Below are 24,223 nucleotides of genomic sequence, written 5' to 3'. Positions count from 1 at the left end.
TTGTGCTGCTGACTCTGCCCGATCTGTGTCAGATGAGGCGAAATTTTGATAAGAGCATTTCTTCCTGATGACTGTGCAGGACCATTTCTCTCCTTCCCTGCTCCAATCTCCTTGCTCAGGTTACGATGGCGTTATCCTTGAACCGAGGGGTGCATCAGGCCCGCAGCCTCCTGTAGCAGTGCAGGGTACCTGTGCTGCTGATGCCCGCTCCGAACGGCGTCTGTTAGTTTGCAATTGAGTTAATTAAACAGGAACAGGGGAAGATCTCACACCACGTACAATCTTATTGCCACAGGCTGTAGCAAGCAGGGGTAACGGGGAGAAACATCCCTCACCAGCAGCTCAACGTGCCGGTCGAGGTGCAGCCTCCATGGGAAGGGTTAAACAGCTGATGGATGGCTGGAGGCTGAAGAAGCATGGCCAGAGGAAGGACCACGATATAATTACCCTGTGCTTTTGTGCTGGCCAGCGTGTATTGCTTGAGATGGATGGACTCTGCTCTGCCCCAGCGTGCCCGCTCTGTGCCGTGTGTGTACCTGCAGAGGTGGGATCAGACCAGCTGCTAGCAGCTGGAACCGACCAACAGATGCACCAGGCCAGGCTCAAAATGTTGCTTTGTGTCATTCTGTGGGGACAAAACCTGGATTTTCCATTCTATTCTGAGAGACCATTTCCAGAAAAGCAGAGCCCAGCATTGGCCAGGACTGGCAGTTTCACCTTGGCTCTGAGAATTGCAGTATTTTTGTTTGTTTGTTTGTTTTCCTCGAGGCTTTAGCTGCAGGAATGACTCTTGACTTTCATGTAAAAATTGTCCATGTAATTATGATTATACATAATTATAGCTATATTTATAGTTATTCCTTCATGATTTCTTGTAATCATCAGATCTTGTAATTTGGGGGAGAGGGGAAAAAAAAACAAAACTGCTTTAAATGCATGGAAAGGAGGCTGGAGAGGGGAGAAAGTCCATAGCTTGAATGCCTCCCCCGTGCGTCAGGCACGGAGAGCTTTTGCTGATGCCTTCCCAGGCAGGATCCGTGCAGGCCGCCTGCATGGGCTGGGTGTGCTTGTTTGTCCAGGAGCTCGTGGCAACGGGCAGCAGTTCCCATAGCAGCAGCCGCAGCGCAGGGTGTGAGCAATCCTTGTGCAAACGGGGCAGGAGGCACACGGGGCTCGAGCCGGGGGGCCAGGGAGCCCCACTGCCGTGCCGAGCGGGTGGAAAATAAAGCGGGGAGGATCCAGGGGCAGCAGCTCCTTTGGGGGCTCAAGGAGCTCTGCTGGCGGCTGGTTTTGTGCTGTTACCTAAAAGCCTCTGGGTTTAGACCGGTGCCTTTTGTGCGTTTCAGGTAGCAGGACTGGCATGGCCCGTTCTGGGCTCGAGGAGCTGCTTCCCAGCAGTGGATTACGTGGCCAGCAGCAGGCAGCGCTCCAGGAGCAGCGAGGGGCTGAGCCGAGGGCTTCCCAGCCAGGCAAGGCGAGGAGGAGCGGTGAGGTGCAGCTCCTGGAGGGCAGGAGCTTGCTGGAAGCCTCGTTGTTAACATGGAGCTGGCTCTGTCCCCCTGGGCAAGCAGCCTCTGGCTGTTCCTGCAGGTCCCGTGGTGCCTCCCTCAGTACTGAGACTGCTCAGCCTCACTGCAGAAAGGAGAGGTGTAGCTGGCTAGTTAGGTGAGACCCATCGCAGCAGCTTCCAGCTCTGATGGAGATGGGACTTTGCAGTGTAAATGGTGCCAGTGCACGGCCTCTGCGATTTGCCGAGGGCATTGGAGCAGAGAGAGGCCCCAGGAGTGGTTCAAGGTCTCCAGAAAAGCCACTTGATTATGAAGTGTGAGGATTCATTCTATCCAACAGAAGGCCAAGAGGGTGGTGACTTAAAAGGAAAATCCTACCAGGTTCAAGGGAGCTGTTCCAGGGCTTCGGAAGTGGGCAGTGGCAGAAAATTAAAGACATCAATTAAACAACCTCAAATTAGGCACAGTGCCCTGAGTTGTAGCAGGAGGGTTCCTGCTGCAGAGTAATGAACTGTACCAAGGTACCAGCCTCGGAACAAATGAATCCTTCAAATCACCAGCCGTCGCCTTTTGGAGAAGTTGCTTTCAAGCAAGCAGGTGGATGAGCTGTGGCATTACAGCGAGCTTTATCACCCGAGTGACGCGGGAAGTACAAATCTAATCCTCTGGGTTCAATAAGCACCTTGTCTGGACGTGGCTCGTGTTTGGGCATCTGTACATCACATACAGTGCCTGCAGTTGGGGCAGTCAGAGAACAAGTTCCCTCTGGAGCAATCTCGATATTCCTATGAATTCCTATGAGTTGTTGATGACCCGGAGACTTTTATCACTGATGGTACTCCAGGAGCGAGCTCGTGAAAGGGGGAGCTGTGATTGCAGCGTGGGGGAAATCTTCAGCGTGGCAGCTTTATTGGCATTGCATTTGGGTGCTGTTATCGAGAGTAACAGCCTGACAGCGTCGTTCTCTGATGGCACCATGAGTGCCTTGTCATTCTCTTCTGATACCCCAGTCATCAGACCACCAAAACACTGCTGGTCGTTAAGACACTAACTAATTTATGACTCAGTGCTGAAGCACTTTGGAGCAGTAATCACAAACCAGGACTGCGCTGTGCAAACACAAAACCTAAGGGCACTCCCTGCTCCAGAAAGCTTTCAAACCAAACACTGCAATCTAAGCACACAGCAAGAGATAGCCCACGGATATCGACTGAGGGTGAGGAAACAACAGACACCGAGCGGCGTAATAACGTGTTCTTAAAACAATTTTGCTCATTTGTAAAGACTTCTTCCTCTTCCTTTAGGATGTGGCCGCATTTGATTCCCCCCACGCCCCCTCTGAGGGCTGGAATTTTAATCTCGGTACGCTTCATGAAGGATTTTCGGAGGGTTTTGTCACTTGTGCCTCTGGCCAGCTTTGTGAGCGCTGGTGCACAGCGACAGGGTGTTCCTGGCTTGGGTGTGCAGGGGCTGGCATGGTGTCACACCAAGCAGAACAGTCACAGTGTCAAAGCATTCACTTCCCCAAAAGGGTGTTTAACCGGTCCATACAGTGTCTTCCCTGTTACCCAACCAGAATCCCCAGGGGTCATTCGAATGGGCTTGGAAGCATTTACTGGTCCCTGCGGTTGTGAAAGAATGCGGCGTTGTCATGGCATCTCAGCAACACAAAGAGACTCTGCCTGTGACAGCCAGGATCACAGGATCCTGCTTTGGCTTAACCTGGCTTGAAACTGGATTTAAATGGGGAACGTTCGCATTGCAAGTTGGGTTGTGATAAGGACAGGGGATCTGAACGGGCTAGCTGCAGAGCTGGGAGCTGGGAGTGTGCACAAGCGTGGTACAGGAGGCTTTCCTGCTTCACTGCTGCACTACCTGGGCTGCGAATGGAACAGAAGAGAGCTTGAACTTCGAATGGAAGATAGACTCATCCTCCCCTAAAGTCAGTAGTGCTGCACGGTGGTCATTGCGATTAGAAGAAATGACTTTTAATGGATCTGGCCCTTGATAGCGCAAAGCAGGGTGAAGTTCAGCTCTCTTACTGCTGAACGGGTGGTTCCTTTGAGGCTGCTGGGAACAGCTTTGCCTTTGTGATAGGTTATCTGACAGCAGGGTTGTATTTCACCTGGCTGGATTGCTTTCTGGTTTGCATGTCGTGTTGTGCAAAAGTCCTGTCTGCTGATGTAGGGGAGTCGAGGCTGGAAAGCAGCCTGATAAAATCCAGCAGCTAGAATTTGCCTTGGTGGGAGTTATTCTTGCCTAACTGTAGAACTCGTAAATGGTACTTTCAGATTCAATTCCCATCCTCCCAAGACAACCCAGAGGAGTTGCAGGAAAGCAGCCTGTCTCCGTGAACTCAGAAGTACCTTGAGCCAAGTAACATAGCTGGAGACTTCTGCCTTGTTGCTCTCTGCATATGGATGAAAGGAACCATAGCTGGTCTGCAGCAGCCAGCAGGTCAGGGGTAGCTGGGTATGCGTAACGTGGAAGTTTGCTTTACGCTCAGTGAATCTTTTTTTTTTGGTGATGGAAGCTGAGCCAGCTTTCAGGACAGGGAAGGATCTTGCCTCATATGTCTCTGTCGGGCTCAGTCTCCCCCTTTCCCTTTTTGAAACAGAATTTCCTTTTCGTAGCTGGGATCTCCATTCAATTTCTATTCTCCCCGCAAAGAAGGAAGTACATAGTTTGAATGGGCTGTGGCCAGAAAATGTAGCCTGCACTATCTTACTGTCCTGATGGGAGGAAGATCTGAAGGGTGACACATTCAAGATAGCCTTTGAAATCTCCCGGAGGATTTATGACCTGATAACAGAGAGTTCTGTCCCGTCAAGGCTATTAAAAATGCAGAAAGCCTGTAAAACCGTTTTTTTTATGTCTCTGCTGTTTCTGCATAGCAACACTGAAGTTAAAGCAGAAATCTCTCCTTCTGAGTCTGGACTGGCACGTTGGGCATTTCCACACGCAGGGTGCAACCTGCTTCAACCACCTTTATTTTAGAGCTAGCAGGAGAGAGGAGATGAAAATGTGCCCAGGGTCAGCTGCAGCATCTCTCTTCTGCTACCTCATTTTCCTGCATGGAGCAGGCGCCCTGCTGGGTGCTGCTGGCAGAGCGTGGTGTGTGTGCGTCCGAGGCTGCAGCTGGCTTTGGTCGGTATTAAACTCAGCTGCACCTTATCTCCTTCGTGCTGGTGCACGGGGGGAGCCGCCTGCTCCCTGGTAGAGTCAAAAAATCAATGCACGTTCCCCCTTTTCTCATTTCAGCATCCCTTTATGCAAGGAGGGAGGAACAGAGAAGCCTTGAGGACACGGAGATCGGACCTGTCCTGTTCTAATTCTCTGCCCAGGTCAATCGGAGGAGCCCGTGCTTCCTGTCCCTCGGCTGCACATGTGGCAGAGGCAGAGGGAGGCACGGAACAAAGCCAGGTCTGAGCGCCAGGACACGGCGCCAGGTGTGTCCTGTCCCCCTTCCCTGGCCCTTCCCTTCGAGTTCAGCAGGTTGTCGGAGGGTGGGAAGGTTGCCAGGCACACCCAGCTCGGAAGGCAGTAAAACGATCCCTCTTTTGCCCTCGAGCCAAGCCCAGCTCTTCTAACGGATAAAAGGAGAAGCGAGTCAGGAGAGCTCACTTGCCTCCCTGGTCTCCAGTACAGCTTTGCAGAGCTTTTGAAGGGTGGGGGATACCGAAGGCACCCTCTGAGCAGCCATGTCCCGGTCTGTGAGTTTCAGCTCTCGCTCTGTGGCAGTCCCAGGGGTCAGCCAAATGCGGGTCAGCACCGTCTCCTCCACCCGTGGAGGAGTGGGTGCCGGCTTTGGCAGCTCCAGCCTCTACAACCTCGGCTCCACCAACAAGCGGATCTCCCTTGGAGGTGGCAGCTCCTACAGCGTTCGGTCTGGATACGGCTACGGTGGCATGGGATTCGGTGGAGGAGTCCCCGGGGGCATTCAGGAGGTCACCATTAACCAGAGCCTCCTGACACCCCTCAACCTGGAGATCGACCCCAATATCCAGCGGGTGCGGAAGGAGGAGAAGGAGCAGATCAAGACCCTCAACAACAGGTTCGCCTCCTTCATCGACAAGGTGAGGTGTCGGAAAGACTGAGTGCTCTGGGGATGCTGCTTAAAGTAGGCCTTACCCAAACCTCCCTCAGCTCGTGTGGGGGGGTTCACAAAATGGCTTGGGGTCACGTCTTCAGCACCAAGGTGTGATTTGCCTGTTACGATCCAGTAACTTACTAAAGCCCTGCTTTCATTGCTGTCAGCAGTGGATTTTGCCCTGCTTAGGCCAGCTTTATGCCTCCTTTACACGGCCCATAAAATGGGCGCAGGCTTTAAAGATCAATTTGTACCTGAGCCGATCTGCACACCACCAAATTCAGGGAGGAGGGGGCCTCCTGGAGAGGAGTTGACTCAGTGGAACAGACCTTGATAGGCTTAATGTGTTTGTTTGCTCTGCCCTGTACCCCTGCAGCTTTGCTATCTCCCACCAATTGATTGTATGTCCTGCGTTGTAAAGTTCAGCTCAGGCATCCTCAAAATGCTAGGAATCCAGACCTGGAGTTTGGTAATTGGCTGACTCTGAGGTTTCTGGATGGCTTCTTTCATGTGTCAGGCAAGCAGAATCTGCTTATCTTTAATTCAAACAAAGCCTTAATGTCATAAGGCAAGCCCCAGAGCAGCCATGCTCCCTCTGGTTTTTATCACCCTTCAGAATTCAGGTGTTTCCTGTGAGCACTGTGAATTCTTCAGATACCATCCACAGCCCATCCTCACCCCAAGATCCAGACTCAGCAATGTCAGCTCTCCCCTTCCTCCTGCTTTTACAAATGACCCCTTGGTTGCTTTTCAGGTCCGGTTCCTGGAGCAGCAAAACAAAATGCTGGAGACCAAATGGAGCCTTCTCCAGGACCAAAAGACTGCCCGGAGTAACATCGCTCCCATGTTTGAGGCGTACATCAACAACCTGAGACGCCAGCTGGATGGGTTGTTGAATGACAAAGGGCGTTTGGAGGGTGAACTGAAGAACATGCAGGATCTTGTTGAGGACTTCAAGGCCAAGTAATGTATAATTTAACCTTCTAACGGTACAGTTGAAGTTGACAGCAGCTAGCAGGTCATTTGTGAGATTGGCAGAGATGCCCCTAGTTTTTCTGCTAGGGAGGGAGTTTTGTGTTGCTTTGTTTCAATCACGAGCTAGGTGGCTGGTCCAGGAAAGCTGCCTGGATTGCTTGGTGTTCCTGGCACCTTGTTCCCACATGGCCTTCAGTGGCTCCATCCTTTTGACTCTGCTTGGAGCCTCCTCGGGGATGGCTTCATACTTGGGGTTGGGCAGGCCTCTGGGTCTGTAGGAACCCCATCAGAGCTCTGCAGTTTGGCAGGCAGTAGGTGAACCACTGCTTGTTCTGTGGGGAGGTAATGGAGCAAGCGACTTGCAATTTTAAAGCAATTTTTCTGTCCAAATCATGTCGGGGAGGAGTCCCGTGAAGAAAGTAGCCTTTGTCCCAGCCTGTGCCCAACCCAGCTGTACAGGAGAATGCCTTTAAAAAAAAAAAAAAAAGGAAAGAAAGAAAAGAGGGAGCTGGCAAACTGGATCAAGCAGGAACTGAAAAAGCATACAGATCTGATAATCCCCAGGGTGTGTTTAGGGAAAGTCAATACCCAGTAATTCCCAAGGAGGTGCACGGGAATTACGTTTTCCCCCAGCCCTGCTCAGTTACTTCTGTTCTGTGCTCATCCACAGTTGCACCTTGCTTCTCTGCAAGGCAGCAGCAAGGAGCTGGTTTGTGCCCAGAGATGTTGGAGCCCTAATTTCAGTTGCGTGTCACATGAATGTAAGGTGCACAGGTGCATATTCATCCTTCCAGCTTGGGGGCTCCTGCTGGGAGCTAAATCCTGGAGGGGAAGGGGAGCAGGAGTTAGGAGTGTAAGATGCTAGTGCTGCAGCGGGAGCAAGGACGTAGTAACTTGTTCAGAACCTGCTTCTCCCTGTTTATATGAAGAAAATTTCAACTTCGAAGTCAAATACCTAAAACATAACTAGCCCTGTCTATATCTATTGCCTTGTTTTCATACGTTCAATTTACAGAGCAATTCACCATTTGTGTCAGGGGTAGGGGTGGAGATTTATATGCACAAGGTCCCAGGGGATGAGATTTGGTCCCTTAGTTGGCCACGGCCCTGACTAAGGGTGTGGTTCGAAGCAAGCAGGGGTAGGAACGGGCTGGATCCTTGCTGTCTGTGCGGCTCGGTGCAGGGCGTGCCAAGGTGTGACAGGGTGCTGGGCTTCCCTTGGGAGTTAATGGAGAACCTGGAATGATTTGTTGGTGGTTCATTGACCAGCTTAGCAGAGTTCTCCCTGGAAATGGAACTGGGCAAACCATTCTTGAAAAATTCGGGTGGTAGGGTTTTTTCTGTTTTGTTTTAAACCAATTTCTGGTCATCTCTGCTGGAGGCTAGGCTCTGATTCTCTTCCCTTTTGCACACACGACACATGCACGTAATGTCCATGCCATATATCGATTTGCAATAGCAGCGGATGCAGCTCATTGACCTTGAAAGGGATAACGCCCCTTTATACCAGTGTGATGGCAGGCTTCCAGTGCAGAGCAGAAGGGGAGTTACATAAAGACTCTCAAAACTGAAATAGCTCACGCTTTGGAAGGCAAATTACAGTGCTAGCCATACAATGGCTGTGTAAATAAACAGAGCAGTGTTCTTACTTTGCCAATAGCAACTCCAAAACAGCTGGCCAGAGCGGTTCCTGCTCTGTTCCTTTGGATGGCTTAGAGAATCCATACAGCAGGTTCCTGCTGTTCGGATCAGCAGGTTGGCTGTATGCAGAATGCTGAAAAGCAGGCTCTGAGATCCAGGCTTGCAAGTGGTACAAGTCAGTGGAGCATGGCTGATATCTGCTGAGGATCTAGCTCATTACACGTGAAGGCAAACACCTAAAAAAGTGATGGTGCCAGTAGTGGAAGTTTGTGGGGCTTTAAAGCGTAGCTACTCTGTGCAGTACGAGAATAACTGCGCTTAGCTCTTACACGTGATCGGCACCTGCAGCATATTCTCATGTGTCTGGAATAAGGAAGTGCAGAGTGAATGTAGCTTTAAAAACCTCTTCATCAGCATAGAGGAATTTGTTCACCTGCTTGCACCTCTTCTGCATTTGTATGTGCTCTGTCAATGGTCAAGTGAAAAAACTGAGAGCCTCGGGACACAGACTACAGCCCCACAGGCAGGACATCCCTGGGCTGTCTGTGAGTGAGAATAATGAGCAGAAATCTCCCTAAGCATAGTGAATTCTAATGAATGTGGGAGAATGTGGTGAGAAATTCTTTCCAGCTTAGTGGTAACGGCGCTGCGGACCACAGCAGTTTTCAGGCATCAGCTCATTCAAACAGTACCATCAACCTGTGGCAGACAGCTGGCACCTCCTGTGCGAAAAATATACGTGCCTCAGTGGTGCAGCAAACCTCTGCCCATGGCTGGCTTGCTTGGGGAAGTCAGAGACTGATGAGGTGGTTCACAAATGGGGGGAGAGAAAAGGGAACTGGGGTAATGCTTCACTGTGACCAGGCTCTAACTTAACACCGATCCCTTTTCTTTTGGCAGGTACGAAGATGAAATCAACAAGCGCACAGCAGCAGAGAATGAGTTTGTGGTGCTCAAGAAGGTGCGTGCCGTGGGTATTAGCTGGGCCTGATCAAATACGTTTGCAGCCCTTTTCCCCCTTTTGTCCCTGCAATCCCTTTGCTACGGCTCTGCCTGGAGACCCACAGGGGAAGAACTGGAGATCTCATTTCTGCCTCAGTGTGGGCACCAAGGTCCCTATAGGAACCTAGGAAGGAGTGCCAGATTTTACCAATCTCACAGATGATGATATCTTTCTTTGGGGATGTGTTGTGGCATTTCCTAAGGCCTCTGTCCTTTTAAAATTCCCAAAGTCAGAGGGATCTTGAAGCTTTCACAGTCTGTGTTGTCCAAACTGACAGTGGGCACACGGCTGCTATTGAGGGCACACAAGGTTGGGTGGACTTAGTCATCAAAGCTACAGCAATCTCATAGGATTATCACTCTTTTTTTAAGGATGTGGATGCCGCCTACATGAACAAAGTGGAGCTGGAGGCCAAGGTGGATGCACTGACGGATGAGATTAACTTCCTGAGATCTCTCTATGAAGCGGTAAGTTCCTTTGTGCTTCTTGTGGGTGCTGCAATGTAGTACTGCAAGTAGGTGAAGAACTGTGGATGGTGACTGGGAAAATTATTATGCTGTTTCTAGAGGTGAGAATGGTGATGGAGAGATTGAGTCTTCCCTTCTGTAAGCAAAAACAAGTAGAGGTTCTGTGAATTCTCACTGTGGTTTTTCCCTGTCTGTGATATGAGATGGATTTATTGCAAAGGTGGCAGGGACATGAATCTTTTTTGAATGCAGTTAGTATGAAAACAAGAAAAACAATGCATTAGACCCAATGCTGTAGTGCTGGTGTGTGTTTGTGTGTGTCTGTGCTGTCTGAGAGAAAGGAAAGCTCCTTGTCCCAGGCCTCTTTTATCCTCTGATACCTTCTATTTGCAAGAGACTGATGCAACTCTGCACATTGCACCCTTGTGTGATATGGTGGAAGTGGGGCCCTGCTTTGTGGTGAAGCTGATGCTCAAACTTCTCAGGCTAACATTTCATGCTGAGGTCTTATCTCAGGAAAGTAGTAAACTAACCTTGCTCTTAAGCTGTCAGTGATAAGCAGAGCCATTTCTGCTGCTGTTTGTTACTTTGTGCTTTTCAAGATTGATGTGATTCAATTTACTTTTAGTTAGTGGTAGTTCTGATGACTTTTTTCTGCCTCCCTTTTCCTTTCCTTCTGATACTCTCTAATTGGCTACCAAAAGAGAGACCCTTGACAGTCAGTGATTAACAGTATGTTTTTAATGTAACTGCCAGGAACTTCGTGAGCTGCAGTCCCAGATCTCTGACACATCTGTGGTGCTGTCCATGGATAACAGTCGAAACCTGGACCTGGACAGCATCATTGCAGAGGTCAAAGCACAGTATGAGGATATTGCCAACAGGAGTCGGGCAGAGGCTGAGTCCTGGTACCAGAGCAAGGTGAGTTATGGGAGAGATAAGGGCAGTAACGGCTCCTGTTACTACATCTATCCTGTTTGTGATGACTGGGGGGAGATGTAGTAGCATCTAACAGGCTGCCTGGCTGACTCCATCCTTTCTTGTGCTGCTGTTTTGTGTCACAGTATGAGGCACTGCAGGTCACTGCTGGGAAACACGGAGATGACCTGCGCAACACGAAGAACGAGATCTCAGAGATAAACCGCATGATCCAGAGGCTGCAGGGTGAAATTGAAAATGCGAAGGCCCAGGTGAGGAGCTGCCTTTGTTTTCCTGCTGCAGAGCAGTGGATTTAGCAGCAACAGGCTTCCCAGGAGCGAGGCTTGTAACACAGCATCTGCTAGGAACAGTTTGCTGATAGTTGCAACGATCGCACTGAAGGATGTCAGTTCTGCAGGAGGGAGAAACTTTGTCATGAGCTAGGTAATGCTGAGAGGGAGCTGAACTGTAGGGGAGAGTAAGTCTGCAAAGGGACCCGTGAGCACTTTGCAAAGGGAGCCCTTTCCAAAGGGTAAGGCTGAACATAGCAACCCTCCCAGCCACTCACAGTCCTTGTGCCTTCTTGCTGCTGGGATCTTTGTCCACTCCCTTTCTGCAGTAGGGAACACCATGTTTGGGCACACAAAGGAATTTTTCAGCTGTATAGGAGTTCTGTTTGCTTTCTCCAGGGGTGGTTATCACTTTATCAAAACGCCTGGTGAAAGCCAGACCAGTGAGTGGTTCAAACCATGTTGGGGCTGAAAACGGGCTGCAAATAACCAGAGTGCACAGGCTGGAGATAAGCCATTGTGATTCATCCATTTGTGTTTATTTGGTTTCAGGGCAGGGATGTTTCAGCACACATTTACAAGTAAAGAGCTGACCTGGTGCAGCTCTCTTAATAATGAATGAGAGTGTAAAGCACATATGTTCATTGTGAGCCCTTCCTGCCAAACATGGAGCTTTCTGGAGGTACAAGGGGCGCTGCTGAGGGTGGCACATCAAGTGCCAGCTTGATGTGGCCCCACAGGGATGCTTTTGGGGTATGTGTGTTGTTTGTTAACTGCAGGTCTGCTCGAGTCCATGCTTGCCTCACATCAAAGCTTACTGGAGACCAACTGGCTGTGAACAAGCTCTGGGGCATAACAGGAGAGAAAATCTGAGTTTGCATTAACCCCAAGTGTTGTGCAATTGTGTGCAGTGTGGGTGGGCTGAGAAAGTGAGGGTCACCTGAAAGTCTTATGAAAATGTAGCCAGTGGAGAGAGAAACAGGGTCAGATAAATTGCCTTTTAAAAGAACATTTATTGGAATAAGGTGAGCCTCCTTTGCAGGCTGATCTCCCTCCAGTGCTCCCCCGAAATGTGTAGGCATGAATTTCTTTGGGTCTAATTCGAACAGATGGCCCCAGTGCTCTTATAGTCACAGAGGTGGGCTGGTCTGTAGGTGCCAGAAGTCCATGGGTGGTAGTGTTCTCCGCCAAGGAGACGGGATGCCCCCCGACACGCTCTCTGTCACTGCAGCGTGCCAAGCTGGAGGCTGCCATTGCTGAAGCTGAGGAGCGTGGTGAGATGGCTGTCAGAGATGCCAAGGCAAAGCTGGAGGAGCTCGAGGCAGCTCTGCAGAAGGCGAAGCAGGACATGGCCCGGCAGCTGCGCGAGTACCAGGAGCTGATGAACGTCAAGCTGGCCCTGGACATTGAGATCGCGACCTACAGGAAGCTGCTGGAGGGAGAAGAGAGCAGGTGGGTGCAGTCCGTGGATTTTACATGATGAAGGGTCCAGCCCTTTGTATCATGACAGCATGAGGGCCCAATTCCAGTTTCTGGAAGGAGATATGGAAGAGAAAACCTTGCATTTTAAACTGATTTTTGGTCCTGAAAGTATTTTGGCTTGCCAAATTGGCAAGCTCTAGGGAAAAATTGATACTTTGGGTGAAAACATACAAAGAAATAAGACTCATTTTCCATTGTACATTTGATGCTATGGCAGAAAATTTCCAAGTGGTTTAAATCCCCATGGAATTAGGAGAGAGCTTTTGTGCTCTTTTAGTCCCCCCCAGGTGATAACAGAGCTTGTAAATGTAGGGCCAGAACAAAGCGCTGGATGGCACACTTATCTTGTCTGAATTATTTACAACAGCAGTAATAACTCACTGCCATTGTCTTCATCCTCTGCACTGAGGCCCTGGGGGAACACTGAGTAATGCACAGCCTAACCCGTCCTCTTCCTTTTTGCCTTTGTGTTTTTCTGCTCCAACAGGTTGGCTGGTGATGGAGTTGGCAGCGTCAATATCTGTGAGTTGATTTTATAATTTGTAATAGTTACACATAGCCATATGCCTGCAGAAAGTGCAGGGGGGGGCAGCTGGGTCTGCTTGCAGGAGCCTGGTTGTGCCCTGCCTTAATTTCTGCAACCAAGTTCACCCCTTCTTAAATGGGAGCCCACCAGGACAGAATTTGATAGTGGCAGATTTCAGTTTTAACTCATCTGCATAGCTGGTGAACATGCCCACGGCCTCTCTGGTGCACCAAGAGATGAGCTGAATGTGTTCATGATTTGGGGCTCCCAGTGCTATGGGAGGTCTTGAGCCAGACTGGAGGAGGGGGTGGGCTGCTCAGCCTTTGCACGCCTCTGGTTTAGCACAGAGCTAAGTGCTGTGGCCAAACTGCAGCAAGGAAGCTGTATCCTGAGCCTCGTGTTTTGCAGAAAGTCATAGAAAATTGTCATCTGCTTGCTGAAATTTAAAGATGCCCTTTGCACGAGGGTGCCAAAGTGGGTTTGGGGTTCCCTCACACTGACGTTTGGTTTGCTTCTCTCTGTGCCTCAGCTGTGGTCAGCTCCAGCGGTGGAGGTGGCTACAGCAGCTCCAGTGGATTCCTGGGAGGAGGAGTCAGAGGAGGCCTTAACCTGGGAGCAGGCATGGGCAGTGGGGCGCTCGGCTTCTCCTCTGGGGGTGCTACCAAATCCTACACTGTCACCACAACCTCGTCCACCAGAAGCTTCAGGAAGTAACCACAGGAGCGGAAATCGGCGGTTTCCCACTACACGGGAGGAGGGAAAACATAGAAAAGTTGTGTTGCCTTTTTTAGGACAAATTGGCTGCAAAATTTCTGCAGTGATGAATGAATTGGAATAAGAGATACCAGAGTACCTGACCCTGCCACATCACGCCTAAGGCTTGAACCTGCACTGTTGAACTCAGCGGGAACCATTCCACTGAGAGCAGGTTCAAGCCTGTAGGGTGAAATTTATCCAGGGAAGCAGGCAGGGTAATGCTTTTTGTTACTTGTGTGCATGGTGCCCCCTGCTCAGGGCTGGATTTCACCCTTTGAAGGGCAAAGCAATCATTTGAGTGGCAAGCTTTTCCACATTTCTGCTGTGGTTTTACAAAAGAGACCAGATTATCTCCATCTGAATATGATTTGGAAGACTTTATTCCCTTAGGCTCCTCAGAAAATGCCAACCCGTGTCGAGATTTCAGCCTGGGATTGTTTTCTTAAAATATACCAGGAAGAAAACAGTTGAAACTGTTTTGGGTTTCTCCTTATATTTTGGTGAAATTGGCTCAGAAATGGGATGGAGCAATTCTCATCTGAATGAAGCTAATTTCTTACCGAAGGCAATGAAGACGTTAACTTCCAGCCTTCATGTAACAAAATAGCTCATAAACCAGCCCCCTCCTCCCCATTTCATCTCCCTAAAAGAAACCCAAAGCTTAAGGGGTATGAAATTGCTTCAAATTTATAAGTAGCACACTAAAAGGGGAGATAATATTCTCCATTCTTGGGTGCCTCTGTTTACTACCCGATATTTCAAAGCAAAACTAGTGATATTTGGTGTCTCTACTACAGCTAGGGAAAAAACATTTTGTTGATGTATCATTACAATGACTATTTGTTCCTGCCAAAATGTGTCTTCAACATAAACGTGCCAGATAAACAGGTTGTTACTGCAGTAGGAAGAATTTTTAAATAAACAAGTCAAAGGAACTGTCGTATTGCATGCTCTGCCATGTCCTAGCAGCGTATCTTGGTTGACATTTTATGCCTTTGTGGTCTGGGAGTTTGTCATGGGGTCGTTAATAAAGTTTCCCTATTGCATGCTTCTTCAGTCCCAGCCGAGTTCCTCCTGTGTGCTGCCCTGGATGCTCAGGAGCTTGGATAAACCTCCCGTGTTCTCACCTTCCTCCCGTCTCCAGAGCCTGCTCCTGGCCATGTCCCTTGGAGCAGTGCCACACTGTGGTCAGGAGCAGCATTTAGGGTTTGCTGCCTGCTAGCTTTCACTCCTGGGTAAATTTCATTTGTTTTGCACCGAGTCTGGGCGTTAGGGTGACGGGACTGGTTTTGTTCGAGCAGTTGGGCCCTGCCCTGAGCTGAGCCAAGCTGGGACCGTGCCCTTCCTGAGCACCGTTTGCTCAGTGGAGAGGAGCTAAACCTTGCAAGAGATGCTTCACTTGCAGGCAGCCGAAGCTCAGAGAAGTGAATCTGGACGATTGCTGCATGAGGTCAGCTCCTTCCTGCTCCTTTTGGGCAGCACGGGTGAGAAGCGGTCACCCCAGGGTGCCTTGTGCTTACCCCCACCCCTCTCGTGGGGCCACGGTGCAGATGTGGGGCGAGCCCTTGGTGTAGCTGCTGCTGCTGAAGGCATCACCCTGGTGGGAAGAGGACCAGCAGAGGTTTTGTAGTCACTGGGGAAAACTTCTTCCTCCAGTGTGAGGATGGCTGTGAGACTGCTAAGGCCTGTAGGATGCTTTGTCTGGGACAGACCCGGGCACCACCCCAGCCCCATTGCCCCGGTGCCCAGCACAGCTCTGCACCTTGTGCGGTGCTCAGCCTGTGTCTGGTTTTACTACACACGTGGCACTAAGAGCAGGGAGGGAGGAACCCGGTGTGCCCAGCAGAGCTGTGCTATCAGCAGCCCGGCACGCCCAGCTCGCGGCTTTTATCTTGCAGCCAAAAAAGCAAAAGAAAATAAAATCCCCTGAAGTTAATTGAAACAAAGAGCTCAAAGAAAGACGTTGCCCTGATGTTTTTGGCAGGAGATGACACTGTGCTGTCTTTTGCAAGGCTCTGTGATACTTGGTGGGGGATCGAGGGTCTCTCCTAGCATTACAGGAGATTAGCAGGGCTATTGCAGAACGACATCTGCTGCACAGTAGTGCTGGGAAAAAGGGCATCTGCACACCTGAGGAGATGCTGTGGAGTGTGAGGCTGTGGAGATGGATGCACGTTGTGCTTTCTGCTCGTTCTGTGGGTCTGGGCTTGGCTCAGTCTGGGGTCGCAAGAGGAGCAGGTCAAAATTTAATCTCTCTTCTTCAGAGGGAATGCTGGCATACCCTGAATTCGTGCAAAGCCAGGTGTTTCCTGAATCTCTCGTTGGATTCAGAAGAAATAATTCTCCTTGAGAAGCAGCTTTGCAACACGAGAGGTTTTTTTACTTCCAGACGGAGACAGAGGTGACCCATGAACTGCTGGCACCCCCCCATGGCACAGCCCTCCGTCAAGGAAACATTAGCAGCGCTGCCCCTGCCAGGCTGAGCAACACATGACCCACAAAGAAGGCCTTTTTTGGCCTCGCTGTTTTGCAGCAGTGATTAAGAAGGATAATGAGCACCTGAAATGTGCATAAAATCATGCACAAAGGGCGTTCCTGTCGGTGTGGGGCTGCGAGGTTGGGAACGTGCCTGGTCCAGATGCTGGAGTGGCCCCAGCAGGCTGCTGTGGTTCGCAGAGGAGCTGTGAATCGGGGCTCAGGGAACTCAGGAAAAGCTGAAGTTTGTTTAACTTTGCAAATAGATGAGTCAAGGCAAAGATGGGGCCCAACAGAGTGCAAAAGACAACTGCAGAGGGCAAAAGTCCTCCTCAAATGAGTGAGTCCTCTTCCCATCGAGGTGCCGTTTCGGGGTATTCTGCTCGTGCCCTGGGGTAGGGTACAGCCAAGCCATCCCTCCTCGCCTGCTTTCCCTGCTGCTGTGATTAGGGCAGGTAATACAACGCGGTCAAGGATCACATCCATCTTTTTATACTTTGCTGTGTGATTACACCTTTCCACGGCACAGCTCCAGAGCTGAAACACCTCAAAGCCCTTTGCAGTTATTGCCCTGTCAGTTAAACATCTGGGAGCTGGACTCGATGATCCTTACGGGTCCCTTCCAACTCGGGATGTTCTATGGGTCTGTGATTAAAAGCTCTGCCCTGCTGCAAGCACGTTAATGGCTGGGGAGGTTGCTCCGTGCATGCGCTTTTCTCACCGATCTGAAAGATGCCCAGCTGATTTCATGTGGGCAGTCTGTCGCATTTTCTCTTTCCAACCATACAGCAGCATCTGGCAGCTTTCTGAGCTCACAAACGCAGTGAAATGGCTTTTTTCCTCCTTACAGTGTTGCTGGTTTCCGTGCAGGTAGAAAGCCCGGCTATCTCTGCTAAAGCTGGGAGTGCTTCAGCCTCTGCCTCTTGCTCTCTGCAGGGCAAAATGCATAATATTTAAATATATTTACAATATTTAAGCATACTTTATACTTTCTTTATCTAATACTTTATGCAAATGCTACTTTGAGTGCTTCTGCCACCTCTGCTTGCTCTCAGCCTCTGCATTTCTCCCCTCCTAGTGAGCTGCCCTGCCGTTCCCTCTCCAGTTCAGAGGCCCAGCTGAACGCCGTGTCCCCCCCATCCGGGGTTTTCCTTCGGGGCTGCGTTGCAGGACACAGCCTCCCACCCTCCGCCTGCTCCCTGCAGTGCTGCTGCACCACCGGGATGTGATTGTGGATGCGTCGCTGCAATAACGGGACTGAGATCAGCAGAGATGCGGTCTGTCTGCAGGTGCCGGGGGTTTTACAAAGGAGGTGAGTTCTGTTACTGTCTTTATGGAAACTGAAGCAGGGGAAGGGCGAGGATTTGGATGCAGTAGGGCTTGGGAAAAAGGCTGCAGGTGGTGGGGAGCTTTCTCAAGTTCCCCAGCATTTAAGCTGCATTTGCTTCTCATTTTCCATCAGCTTTTCAGCAACTGCAAAAGCTAAAACCCTGCTCTGAGGTTGAGGGAAATTTTTACCTCGTGTTTAAAAGGAATTAAATGGCACAAAATCGTTATGGGCTGGGCTGAGTCTGTAGCTCCACCAGGCACGGAGGGGCGAGGTGAGGGCTGCCATCCTGGGAAGCCTTTGGTGCATTTGGGAAGCCTCACTGGGAGCCTAAATGGCTTGATGAGGTTATAAAGGTCAACCCCCCACACAGCAGGGAGGCTGAGGCTTTGCAGGCTCTCCCTGGGGATGGTGGGGGCTCTGTGCTCTAGTGCTGGAGCATCTGCAGCCTGGGGAGGTGTGTGGAGCGTGGCCTGGGAGCTGTTTCTGCTCAGCTTGGGAGTTGCTGCAATGATGCTGTGTGCTACTGGAGAGCTGAGCAGGGCCTGGACTGCTCCCGGGAGGAGAGGAAGGACAAGGAGGTGCAAAACCACCCAGCAGCTGCTGGTGTCCGGCTTTGAAGTGTTGCTGGGCACCTCGGGGCAATCAGTGATGGGTTTAAGGGGATTTAGGAACCGATAGTAGTAATGAAAAGTTTTCAATTAGCTTTATACAAACTGCTAGAGCGTCTTTGCTTAGTCAGTGCCCTCTAAATGGTGGTGTTTTTGATTTATTTTCACCTGGGGAGTTCCTGGGAGGAAAATTGTTTGGTGCTCCACCCTGCTTTAATGAAGACATCTAACCCAGGAAGCGCCCGTGTCTTGTGCCTTGCTGGCAGCCAGCTGGGTCGTAAACACTCAGCGTTGGGTGGAATGGCTCCTGCTCCTTGCACGCAGGCACAGGGAAGAAGAGAGCTCTTCCTTTCTCTTGGTGGTGCTTTGGAGAGAGGTTTCTAAGCCTCCTCCCCGCATAGCTGCAGCTGTGCGTGGAGCATTGACGCATTGAGGGTCACGGGAGAGCAGCGATGTGCAGTCCCTGGGTTTGGAAGGAAGGGCTGGGAGGGTTTTACCAGTGGATGGAGGGCTTGACCTCTGCCTGTTTGAGACCCTTCTAAGTTTTGACGTTTCACAGAGTTACAGAATGGCTCGGGTTGGAAGGGACCTTCAGGATCATCTGTTTCCAATCCCCCTGCCCTAGGTAGGGATGCCACACACTAAATCAGGCTGCCCAGGGCCTCATCCAACACCTCCAGGGACAGGGCATCCACAGCCTCTCTGGGCAACCTGTCCCAGTGCCTCACCTCCCTCTGAGTGAACAATTTCCTCCTAACCTCTAATCTGAATCTCCCCTCTTTTAGTTTAAAACCATTCCCCCTTGTCCTGTCATTGTCTGACTGAGCAGAGTTGCTCCCAACCCTTTCCATAAGCCCCCTTTAAGTACTGAAAAGCTGCAAGGAGCTCACCCCGGAGCCTCCTCTTCTAGAGGCTGAACAGCTCCAGGTCTCTCAGCCTCACTTCATAGGAGAGCTGCTGCAGCCCCCTGATCATCTTCACGGCCCTCCTCTGGACCCATGCTAACAGATCATTAGAGAACTTGGAGTAGAGACAAAATTAACCCCTCTTCTCCCCAAAAAGAAGCAGGCACGTGGTGCTGGTTGTTGCTATGTCGATTTATTGGAGATGCGAGACTAAAACTAGGATAAAAGCCATTAATGAGCATTGCTGGCTAAATGCATGGTATTAGGAATAATTCACTGCATCCTCTTTCTTTCCCAAATCTCAAACGGAGTAAATATACTTACACTGGCAGCTTCCTTTGCTATATATTGAAAGACAGAAAGGTGATTGAAACTGGTCTGATGTGTTTGAGATTGGATCTGAATCCTGTAAGCAAGATCACAGAGGAGTTTTGTGTCCTGGGGGCCAGACCTTGTGATGGATCAGCCCCGTTCATACCTGACAGCAGACTGGTGCACAGGCCCTTCAGTTAAGATGGTGTTTGTGGCATCAGATGAGCCATACCATTTAGAAAAACGGAAGGAAAAGGAAAGTTGAGGATTAGCTTCAAAATATGTAATGTGAGTATGAAGCAAACTGCCTCCAAACAGCAGCAGCCACTGAAATCTATCCTCTGGGGCAAATATTCAGTAGGATTGGTACAATGTGCAGGGAACATGCAAGCCAGGCAGTTTTGGGTGAGTTCTGCTGATGCCAGGGGTATATCTGTAAGCTAAAAGGCAGCTGATAGAACTAAGCTGATCTAGGGTGGGAGCTGCTAAAACAAGTGAATAAAGCTGAGTAAAGCCCTAATGAAAATGCTCATAGGTAGAAGCTGTGCTGTCTCACACTTCGTTTTGATCCTGGAATCTGTGGAAAGACCAGGGAACTGCCCCAAAGGCATCGTGTTTGAACTGCGTAATGGGAATGATTCCTGAGCACAGAAAAGCCCTCTTTGCCTTTTGTATCCCCGTGCATAGAAAATGGGTGTGTGGAGTGGGGGAGCTGGGTGCACGTGCTCCGGCGCTGGCCGGCTCTTGCCGCGTGTGTCGCTTCGGTTCCAGCCTTGCCGTTCGTCTGCAGCTCCTTACATGTGGCTCCTGGCCGACTTGGTCATGGACACGAGCTTCACGTGGGAGCTCCTCGTGCTCCCACTGCGAACAGCCTCACCGCAGACCCCAGCGCTGCGGCTCGCGCTGCCGTTCCTGCACGAGCTTCTCTTGGCAGGCACTTGGGTGCTGGCAAAAGTGGGTTCTGGGCTGTAGGCAAGGCCTCTCTGGGAATGGCAGACAGCTGCAAAAGGCAAAGCAAAACTGAATTTCAGCCTAGGGGATTCCTGGAGGAAAGGCAGAAGTTGAATGCTCCAACTTACAGATGTTGACGGGCAGCCCTTCTTCTGCACGAAGCCTGCAGAGAGTGGGAAAAGGTTCTCCATTACTGGCCTGTCTTCAGCTGCAAAGCCCCGTTAGCCTCACCTGTGAGCCTGACCCCTCTTTATCCTGCTCTCTGTGCACCAGTGGAGGTGTGGTAGGACTGATGGGAAGAGCTGCGCTGGGGCTGCGAGCCTGACTTGCAGCATGGCAGCTCTGAAATAGCAAAATAGCTCTGACCATTTTTATTTTTTTCCCTTTTGACACATGGGTCTAAAGTAGCTTGTCCAGCCCTGTTGGTGTCTGTCACTCACCTGTTCTCCTCTCCCTCCAGCAGCTTCCTGTAGGTCGTGATTTCAATGTCCAGAGCCAGCTTGACGTTCATCAGCTCCTGGTACTCACAGAGCTGCCGGGCCAGGTCTGCCTTGGTCTGCTGCAGAGCTACCTCCAGCTCAGAGAGTTTGCACTTTGCGTCCTTGATGGATGTTTCCCCACACTGCTCAGCATTGGCCACAGCGGTTTCCAATTTGCAGCGCTGCAAGGAGCAAGACACGGTCAGTCTTCAGTGTCTCTTGGTATTTTCAAACATAATGCATTATCTAGAGGTGTATTTAAAGTCTGGTTGTGCATTCAGCCCAGCAGTAAGATGGACATGCAGTCCTCCCCAGCAGAGGTTTAAGGGAGCTGGGTGTGCAGTTTCAATGCTTCCTTGTGCTGCTCGCAGGGGATGGGATGCTCTAACTGTAGCTGCCTTCAGGCAGTGCCTGAGTTGGACTTTAATGCAGCCCCAGCCAGAACAGCGAAGTCCTGGCTCCTGAGCATCCTTTGCAGGATGTACAGCACCATTTAATTTTGTGCTCACCTGGTCCTTGGCATTCCTGACTTCTCCATTCAGTTTCTGGATTATCCGTGTCAGCTCACTTATTTCTTTCTTCGTCTCTCGCAGGCTATCAGCATTCCTGCCTGCAGTGACTCGCAGCTCCTCAAACTAAAAAAGCCCCAGAGACGTTGTTGTGTGTCTCAGAAAACACATGCTTTGAGTTAAATCAGAGCATATTAGGAGCATGAGGGTGTTTATCTCGTTTTTAAGAGAGAAATTGCATCTGAACCTTCCCTCTGGCAGTTTTTCTCACCTTGCTTTTGTACCAGGCTTCTGCTTCTGCCCGGCTCCTGCAGGCAGTGTCCTCGTACTGAGCCTTGACATCAGCAATGATGCTGTCCAGGTTGAGGTCCCGGCTGTTGTCCATCTGTACAATCACCTGAGTATCTGAGATCTGAGTCTGCAGCTGCTGGGTTTCCTGGTGGTGACAGTGAGATGCGGGTTCGGCTGTGCTCCCAGGCCAGCCCCTCACTGGTGTCATGCACATCATGCAACTTGCTCCCCCTTTGTGGTGACCAAGCAGAGATGAATTGCTGGGTCTCCCCATTCACTGCGAGGGGTGACCTCTGCCCTGCATTACCCCTTCTTCCCCTTTCTGTTGGGACAAACAGCTCCAAGACTGGACTGTGAAATGCAAACAACGGCAGCGACAGGGAGGCTTCTTACCTCTTCGTAGAGCATTCGCAGAAAGTCAACTTCTTCTTTCAGGCTTTCCACCTTGGCCTCCAGCTCTGCTTTTTTTAAGAAAAAACAGTCTGCATCCTGAAGTCGTGTTGAGGAGAGAAGAAGGAAGTTCGTTAGCGAGAACAGACTTGGGGCTACCCTTAGGGTAAGGGACTTTTGGTGCCGGTACCATGACGGTGCGCCAGCTCCCAATTACACAGTTGCTGCTGATCTGAGTTCAAGCAAACCTGAGCACCAGCTCCTGTTTGTACTTGTTTTGTGTGCTGTTTTGGGGAAATAAATCTTTGTGTGCGCCCCAAAGACCCAAACCTGGAGAGGAAGGTTCAAATGGCCCCTTGCTCACCTTCTTCAGGGCAATAAACTCTTTCTCAGCACAGATCCGCTGGCTGCATTCATCTTCATACCTGCGTGGGAAAATGGGAGATTCTGAGTTCAGTGCAATTACATCCTTGTTTGGGATTCTGCAGGCCTTATTGCAAGAAATGAAACTCCTCCTATTTTTTTTTAAACTTCTCCCTAGATGATTTGGGGTGCTTTGTTCTTGTTTTGTAGCCCATGGGAAAGCAAACGTTTTCAGAGAGGTTTCGGTGTTTTTACAAATTTGCAGCAGAACTGTTTTGGTTCAGCTTCTGTACCAGAAAACAGTTGCTTAACTATTCTACATGTTAATTCCTAGAATTAGGAAAGAGACAGAGAACCTGGAAGAGGCATATCCTGTTTTCTCCATCTCCATAAACTGGGACTTGGTTTTATATACTAGGATGCTGTCAGATCTCTCTGCCTACCTACAGGTTCTCTGGGAACTATGTACTATCATGAAAAGTTCATGATCTCTGCCTTCTTATGAATCTAGAACAACATTTTGAGCCTTACACTCACATTTCTGTCTTCAACTTACATTTTCTTGTTGGTTTCCAGAGCCTCTTGCGCTGCTTTCAGGTCTGTTTCCAACAGGGCTCTGTTGCACCCCAGTGCTTCCAACTGCTTCCTTGAGTTACCAATATAAGCCTCTAGCATGGGCATGATGATATTCCTGCATTGTTTTTGACCCTGCAGAAAGCTCCACTTGGTCTCCAGCACCTCATTCTGTTGCTCCAGTAATCGAACCTGAATCCCAGAAAGCAAAATGGGAAACGAGATGAGGGTTAAGTGCTTGTGAGAGCCAGTGTCCACGCAACAGCCGTGAAATGCATGGTCCTGCTCCTGGTCCACTTGAACGCACTGTTTCTTACTCCAATGTTCTTTTGTGCATATGCTTTTTCTGGGTAACTGATGTGGAAATGCACAAAAACCTAAATGTTTCCAGAAAGGGAAAATTTGCAACAAATTAGGAAAACGTGGAGGCAAATGGGGAGGAACTGGAAGGCTGATAAAGCCATTCTCAGCGTGTTCCCTCCCTGCAGTCAGGCCTAGAGATCAGATCAGTAGTGCCAGTACATCAAAGCTTCCCTGATGGCAGTAAGACTATATGGCTTGTTGAACACCTTGGTGTTCAACTTTGAAAGTTGCCCTCAATGTCTATAAGAAGTTGTGTTACCAAGATTTCTTGCCTGTTACATGCTAGACACCTCCCTTGGACCGCTGCGCCTGCGAGCTGGACCTGGGGAGGGTTTCGCTGCTCACCTTGTCAATGAAAGAAGCAAATTTGTTGTTAAGGGTCTTGATCTGCTCCTTTTCTTGATACTTCACTGTTTGCATGTTGGGATCAAATTCCAGTTTGAGTGGCTGCAGCAGTTGCTCGTTAATGGTGATGGGTGTGATGGAGCGCGGCCTGGAGACTCCACTGACCCTGTAGCCAAAGCCAGCACCTCGGTAGCCAAATCCCACGCTGGCTGCACCAAAGCCATATCCAGATCTCGGAGGAGGACATCTTCCAACAGCTATCCTGGGCTTGGAGGATGCCGTGCCGTTGAGACTCCTGGAGCTGAAGTAACCCAGCCCGCGGGGGCCCGCGCCGCTGCCCCAGTGCCATGAGGCACTGCTGAAGCCGCGTCGATGCCGGGGCAGAGCGGTGGAGGACGAGCTGAAATTCCGAGCGGCACGGCCGGAGTTGATGCTGTAGGAGCGGCAGGACATGGCCACGGGTGGGAGAGGGATGGGTGCAGGCGATGTGCTGGCAGCAGATTCCCAGGTGCAGTTCCCTCTGACCGCAGTGGAGCACCCTCTTCCTTTTATTTGCGCGGAAAATGGGGCGAGGCTACATGAAACTTCCACAAAATGTTTACGATGCAATGAGTTTGAGCTACTTAGCATACGTTGTGCTTACCAGCAGAGAAAGCAGCATATTTGCCCCATC

At 50.3% G+C, this 24,223-nt stretch overlaps 2 protein-coding genes across 7 annotated transcripts in view; one reads left to right on the top strand and one right to left on the bottom strand.

Annotated features, from left to right (window-relative positions):
• The window catches only part of LOC311220152 (keratin, type II cytoskeletal cochleal), a 58,759-nt gene extending 41,380 nt beyond the window's left edge, over positions 1–17,379 (top strand). For 3 of the 6 annotated variants that reach the window (XM_084303610.1, XM_084303608.1, XM_084303611.1), the window contains 9 exons: positions 4,770–5,584; positions 6,353–6,561; positions 9,115–9,175; positions 9,589–9,684; positions 10,441–10,605; positions 10,749–10,874; positions 12,124–12,344; positions 12,862–12,896; positions 13,430–14,611. In XM_084303610.1, the coding sequence (XP_084159736.1) occupies positions 5,210–5,584; positions 6,353–6,561; positions 9,115–9,175; positions 9,589–9,684; positions 10,441–10,605; positions 10,749–10,874; positions 12,124–12,344; positions 12,862–12,896; positions 13,430–13,614 (1,473 nt within the window). In that variant the 5' untranslated portion in view covers positions 4,770–5,209 and the 3' untranslated portion in view covers positions 13,615–14,611. Of the gene's footprint in view, positions 1–945; positions 5,585–6,352; positions 6,562–9,114; positions 9,176–9,588; positions 9,685–10,440; positions 10,606–10,748; positions 10,875–12,123; positions 12,345–12,861; positions 12,897–13,429; positions 14,612–17,209 lie in introns of those variants that run through there. The other 3 variants (XR_014619212.1, XM_084303612.1, XM_084303609.1) reach the window with 3 other exon arrangements.
• Positions 17,380–20,080: 2,701 nt separating this feature from the next.
• LOC311220177 (keratin, type II cuticular Hb4-like) lies at positions 20,081–24,003 on the bottom strand (the record flags this gene model as incomplete). The annotated part of the gene is made up of 9 exons (XM_084303639.1): positions 20,081–20,286; positions 20,366–20,400; positions 20,678–20,898; positions 21,226–21,351; positions 21,497–21,661; positions 21,910–22,005; positions 22,271–22,331; positions 22,826–23,034; positions 23,551–24,003. 9 exons carry the CDS (start codon positions 24,001–24,003, stop codon positions 20,081–20,083), a joined length of 1,572 nt encoding a protein of 523 aa, XP_084159765.1.
• Between the last annotated feature and the right edge of the window lie 220 nt (positions 24,004–24,223).

This window comes from Netta rufina, assembly GCF_964035555.1.
Source record: "Netta rufina genome assembly, chromosome: 30".
In the NCBI taxonomy this organism is placed as follows: domain Eukaryota; kingdom Metazoa; phylum Chordata; class Aves; order Anseriformes; family Anatidae; genus Netta; species Netta rufina.
Note: the sequence above shows the minus strand (reverse complement) of the source record. Positions and strands in the feature narration are given on the sequence as shown.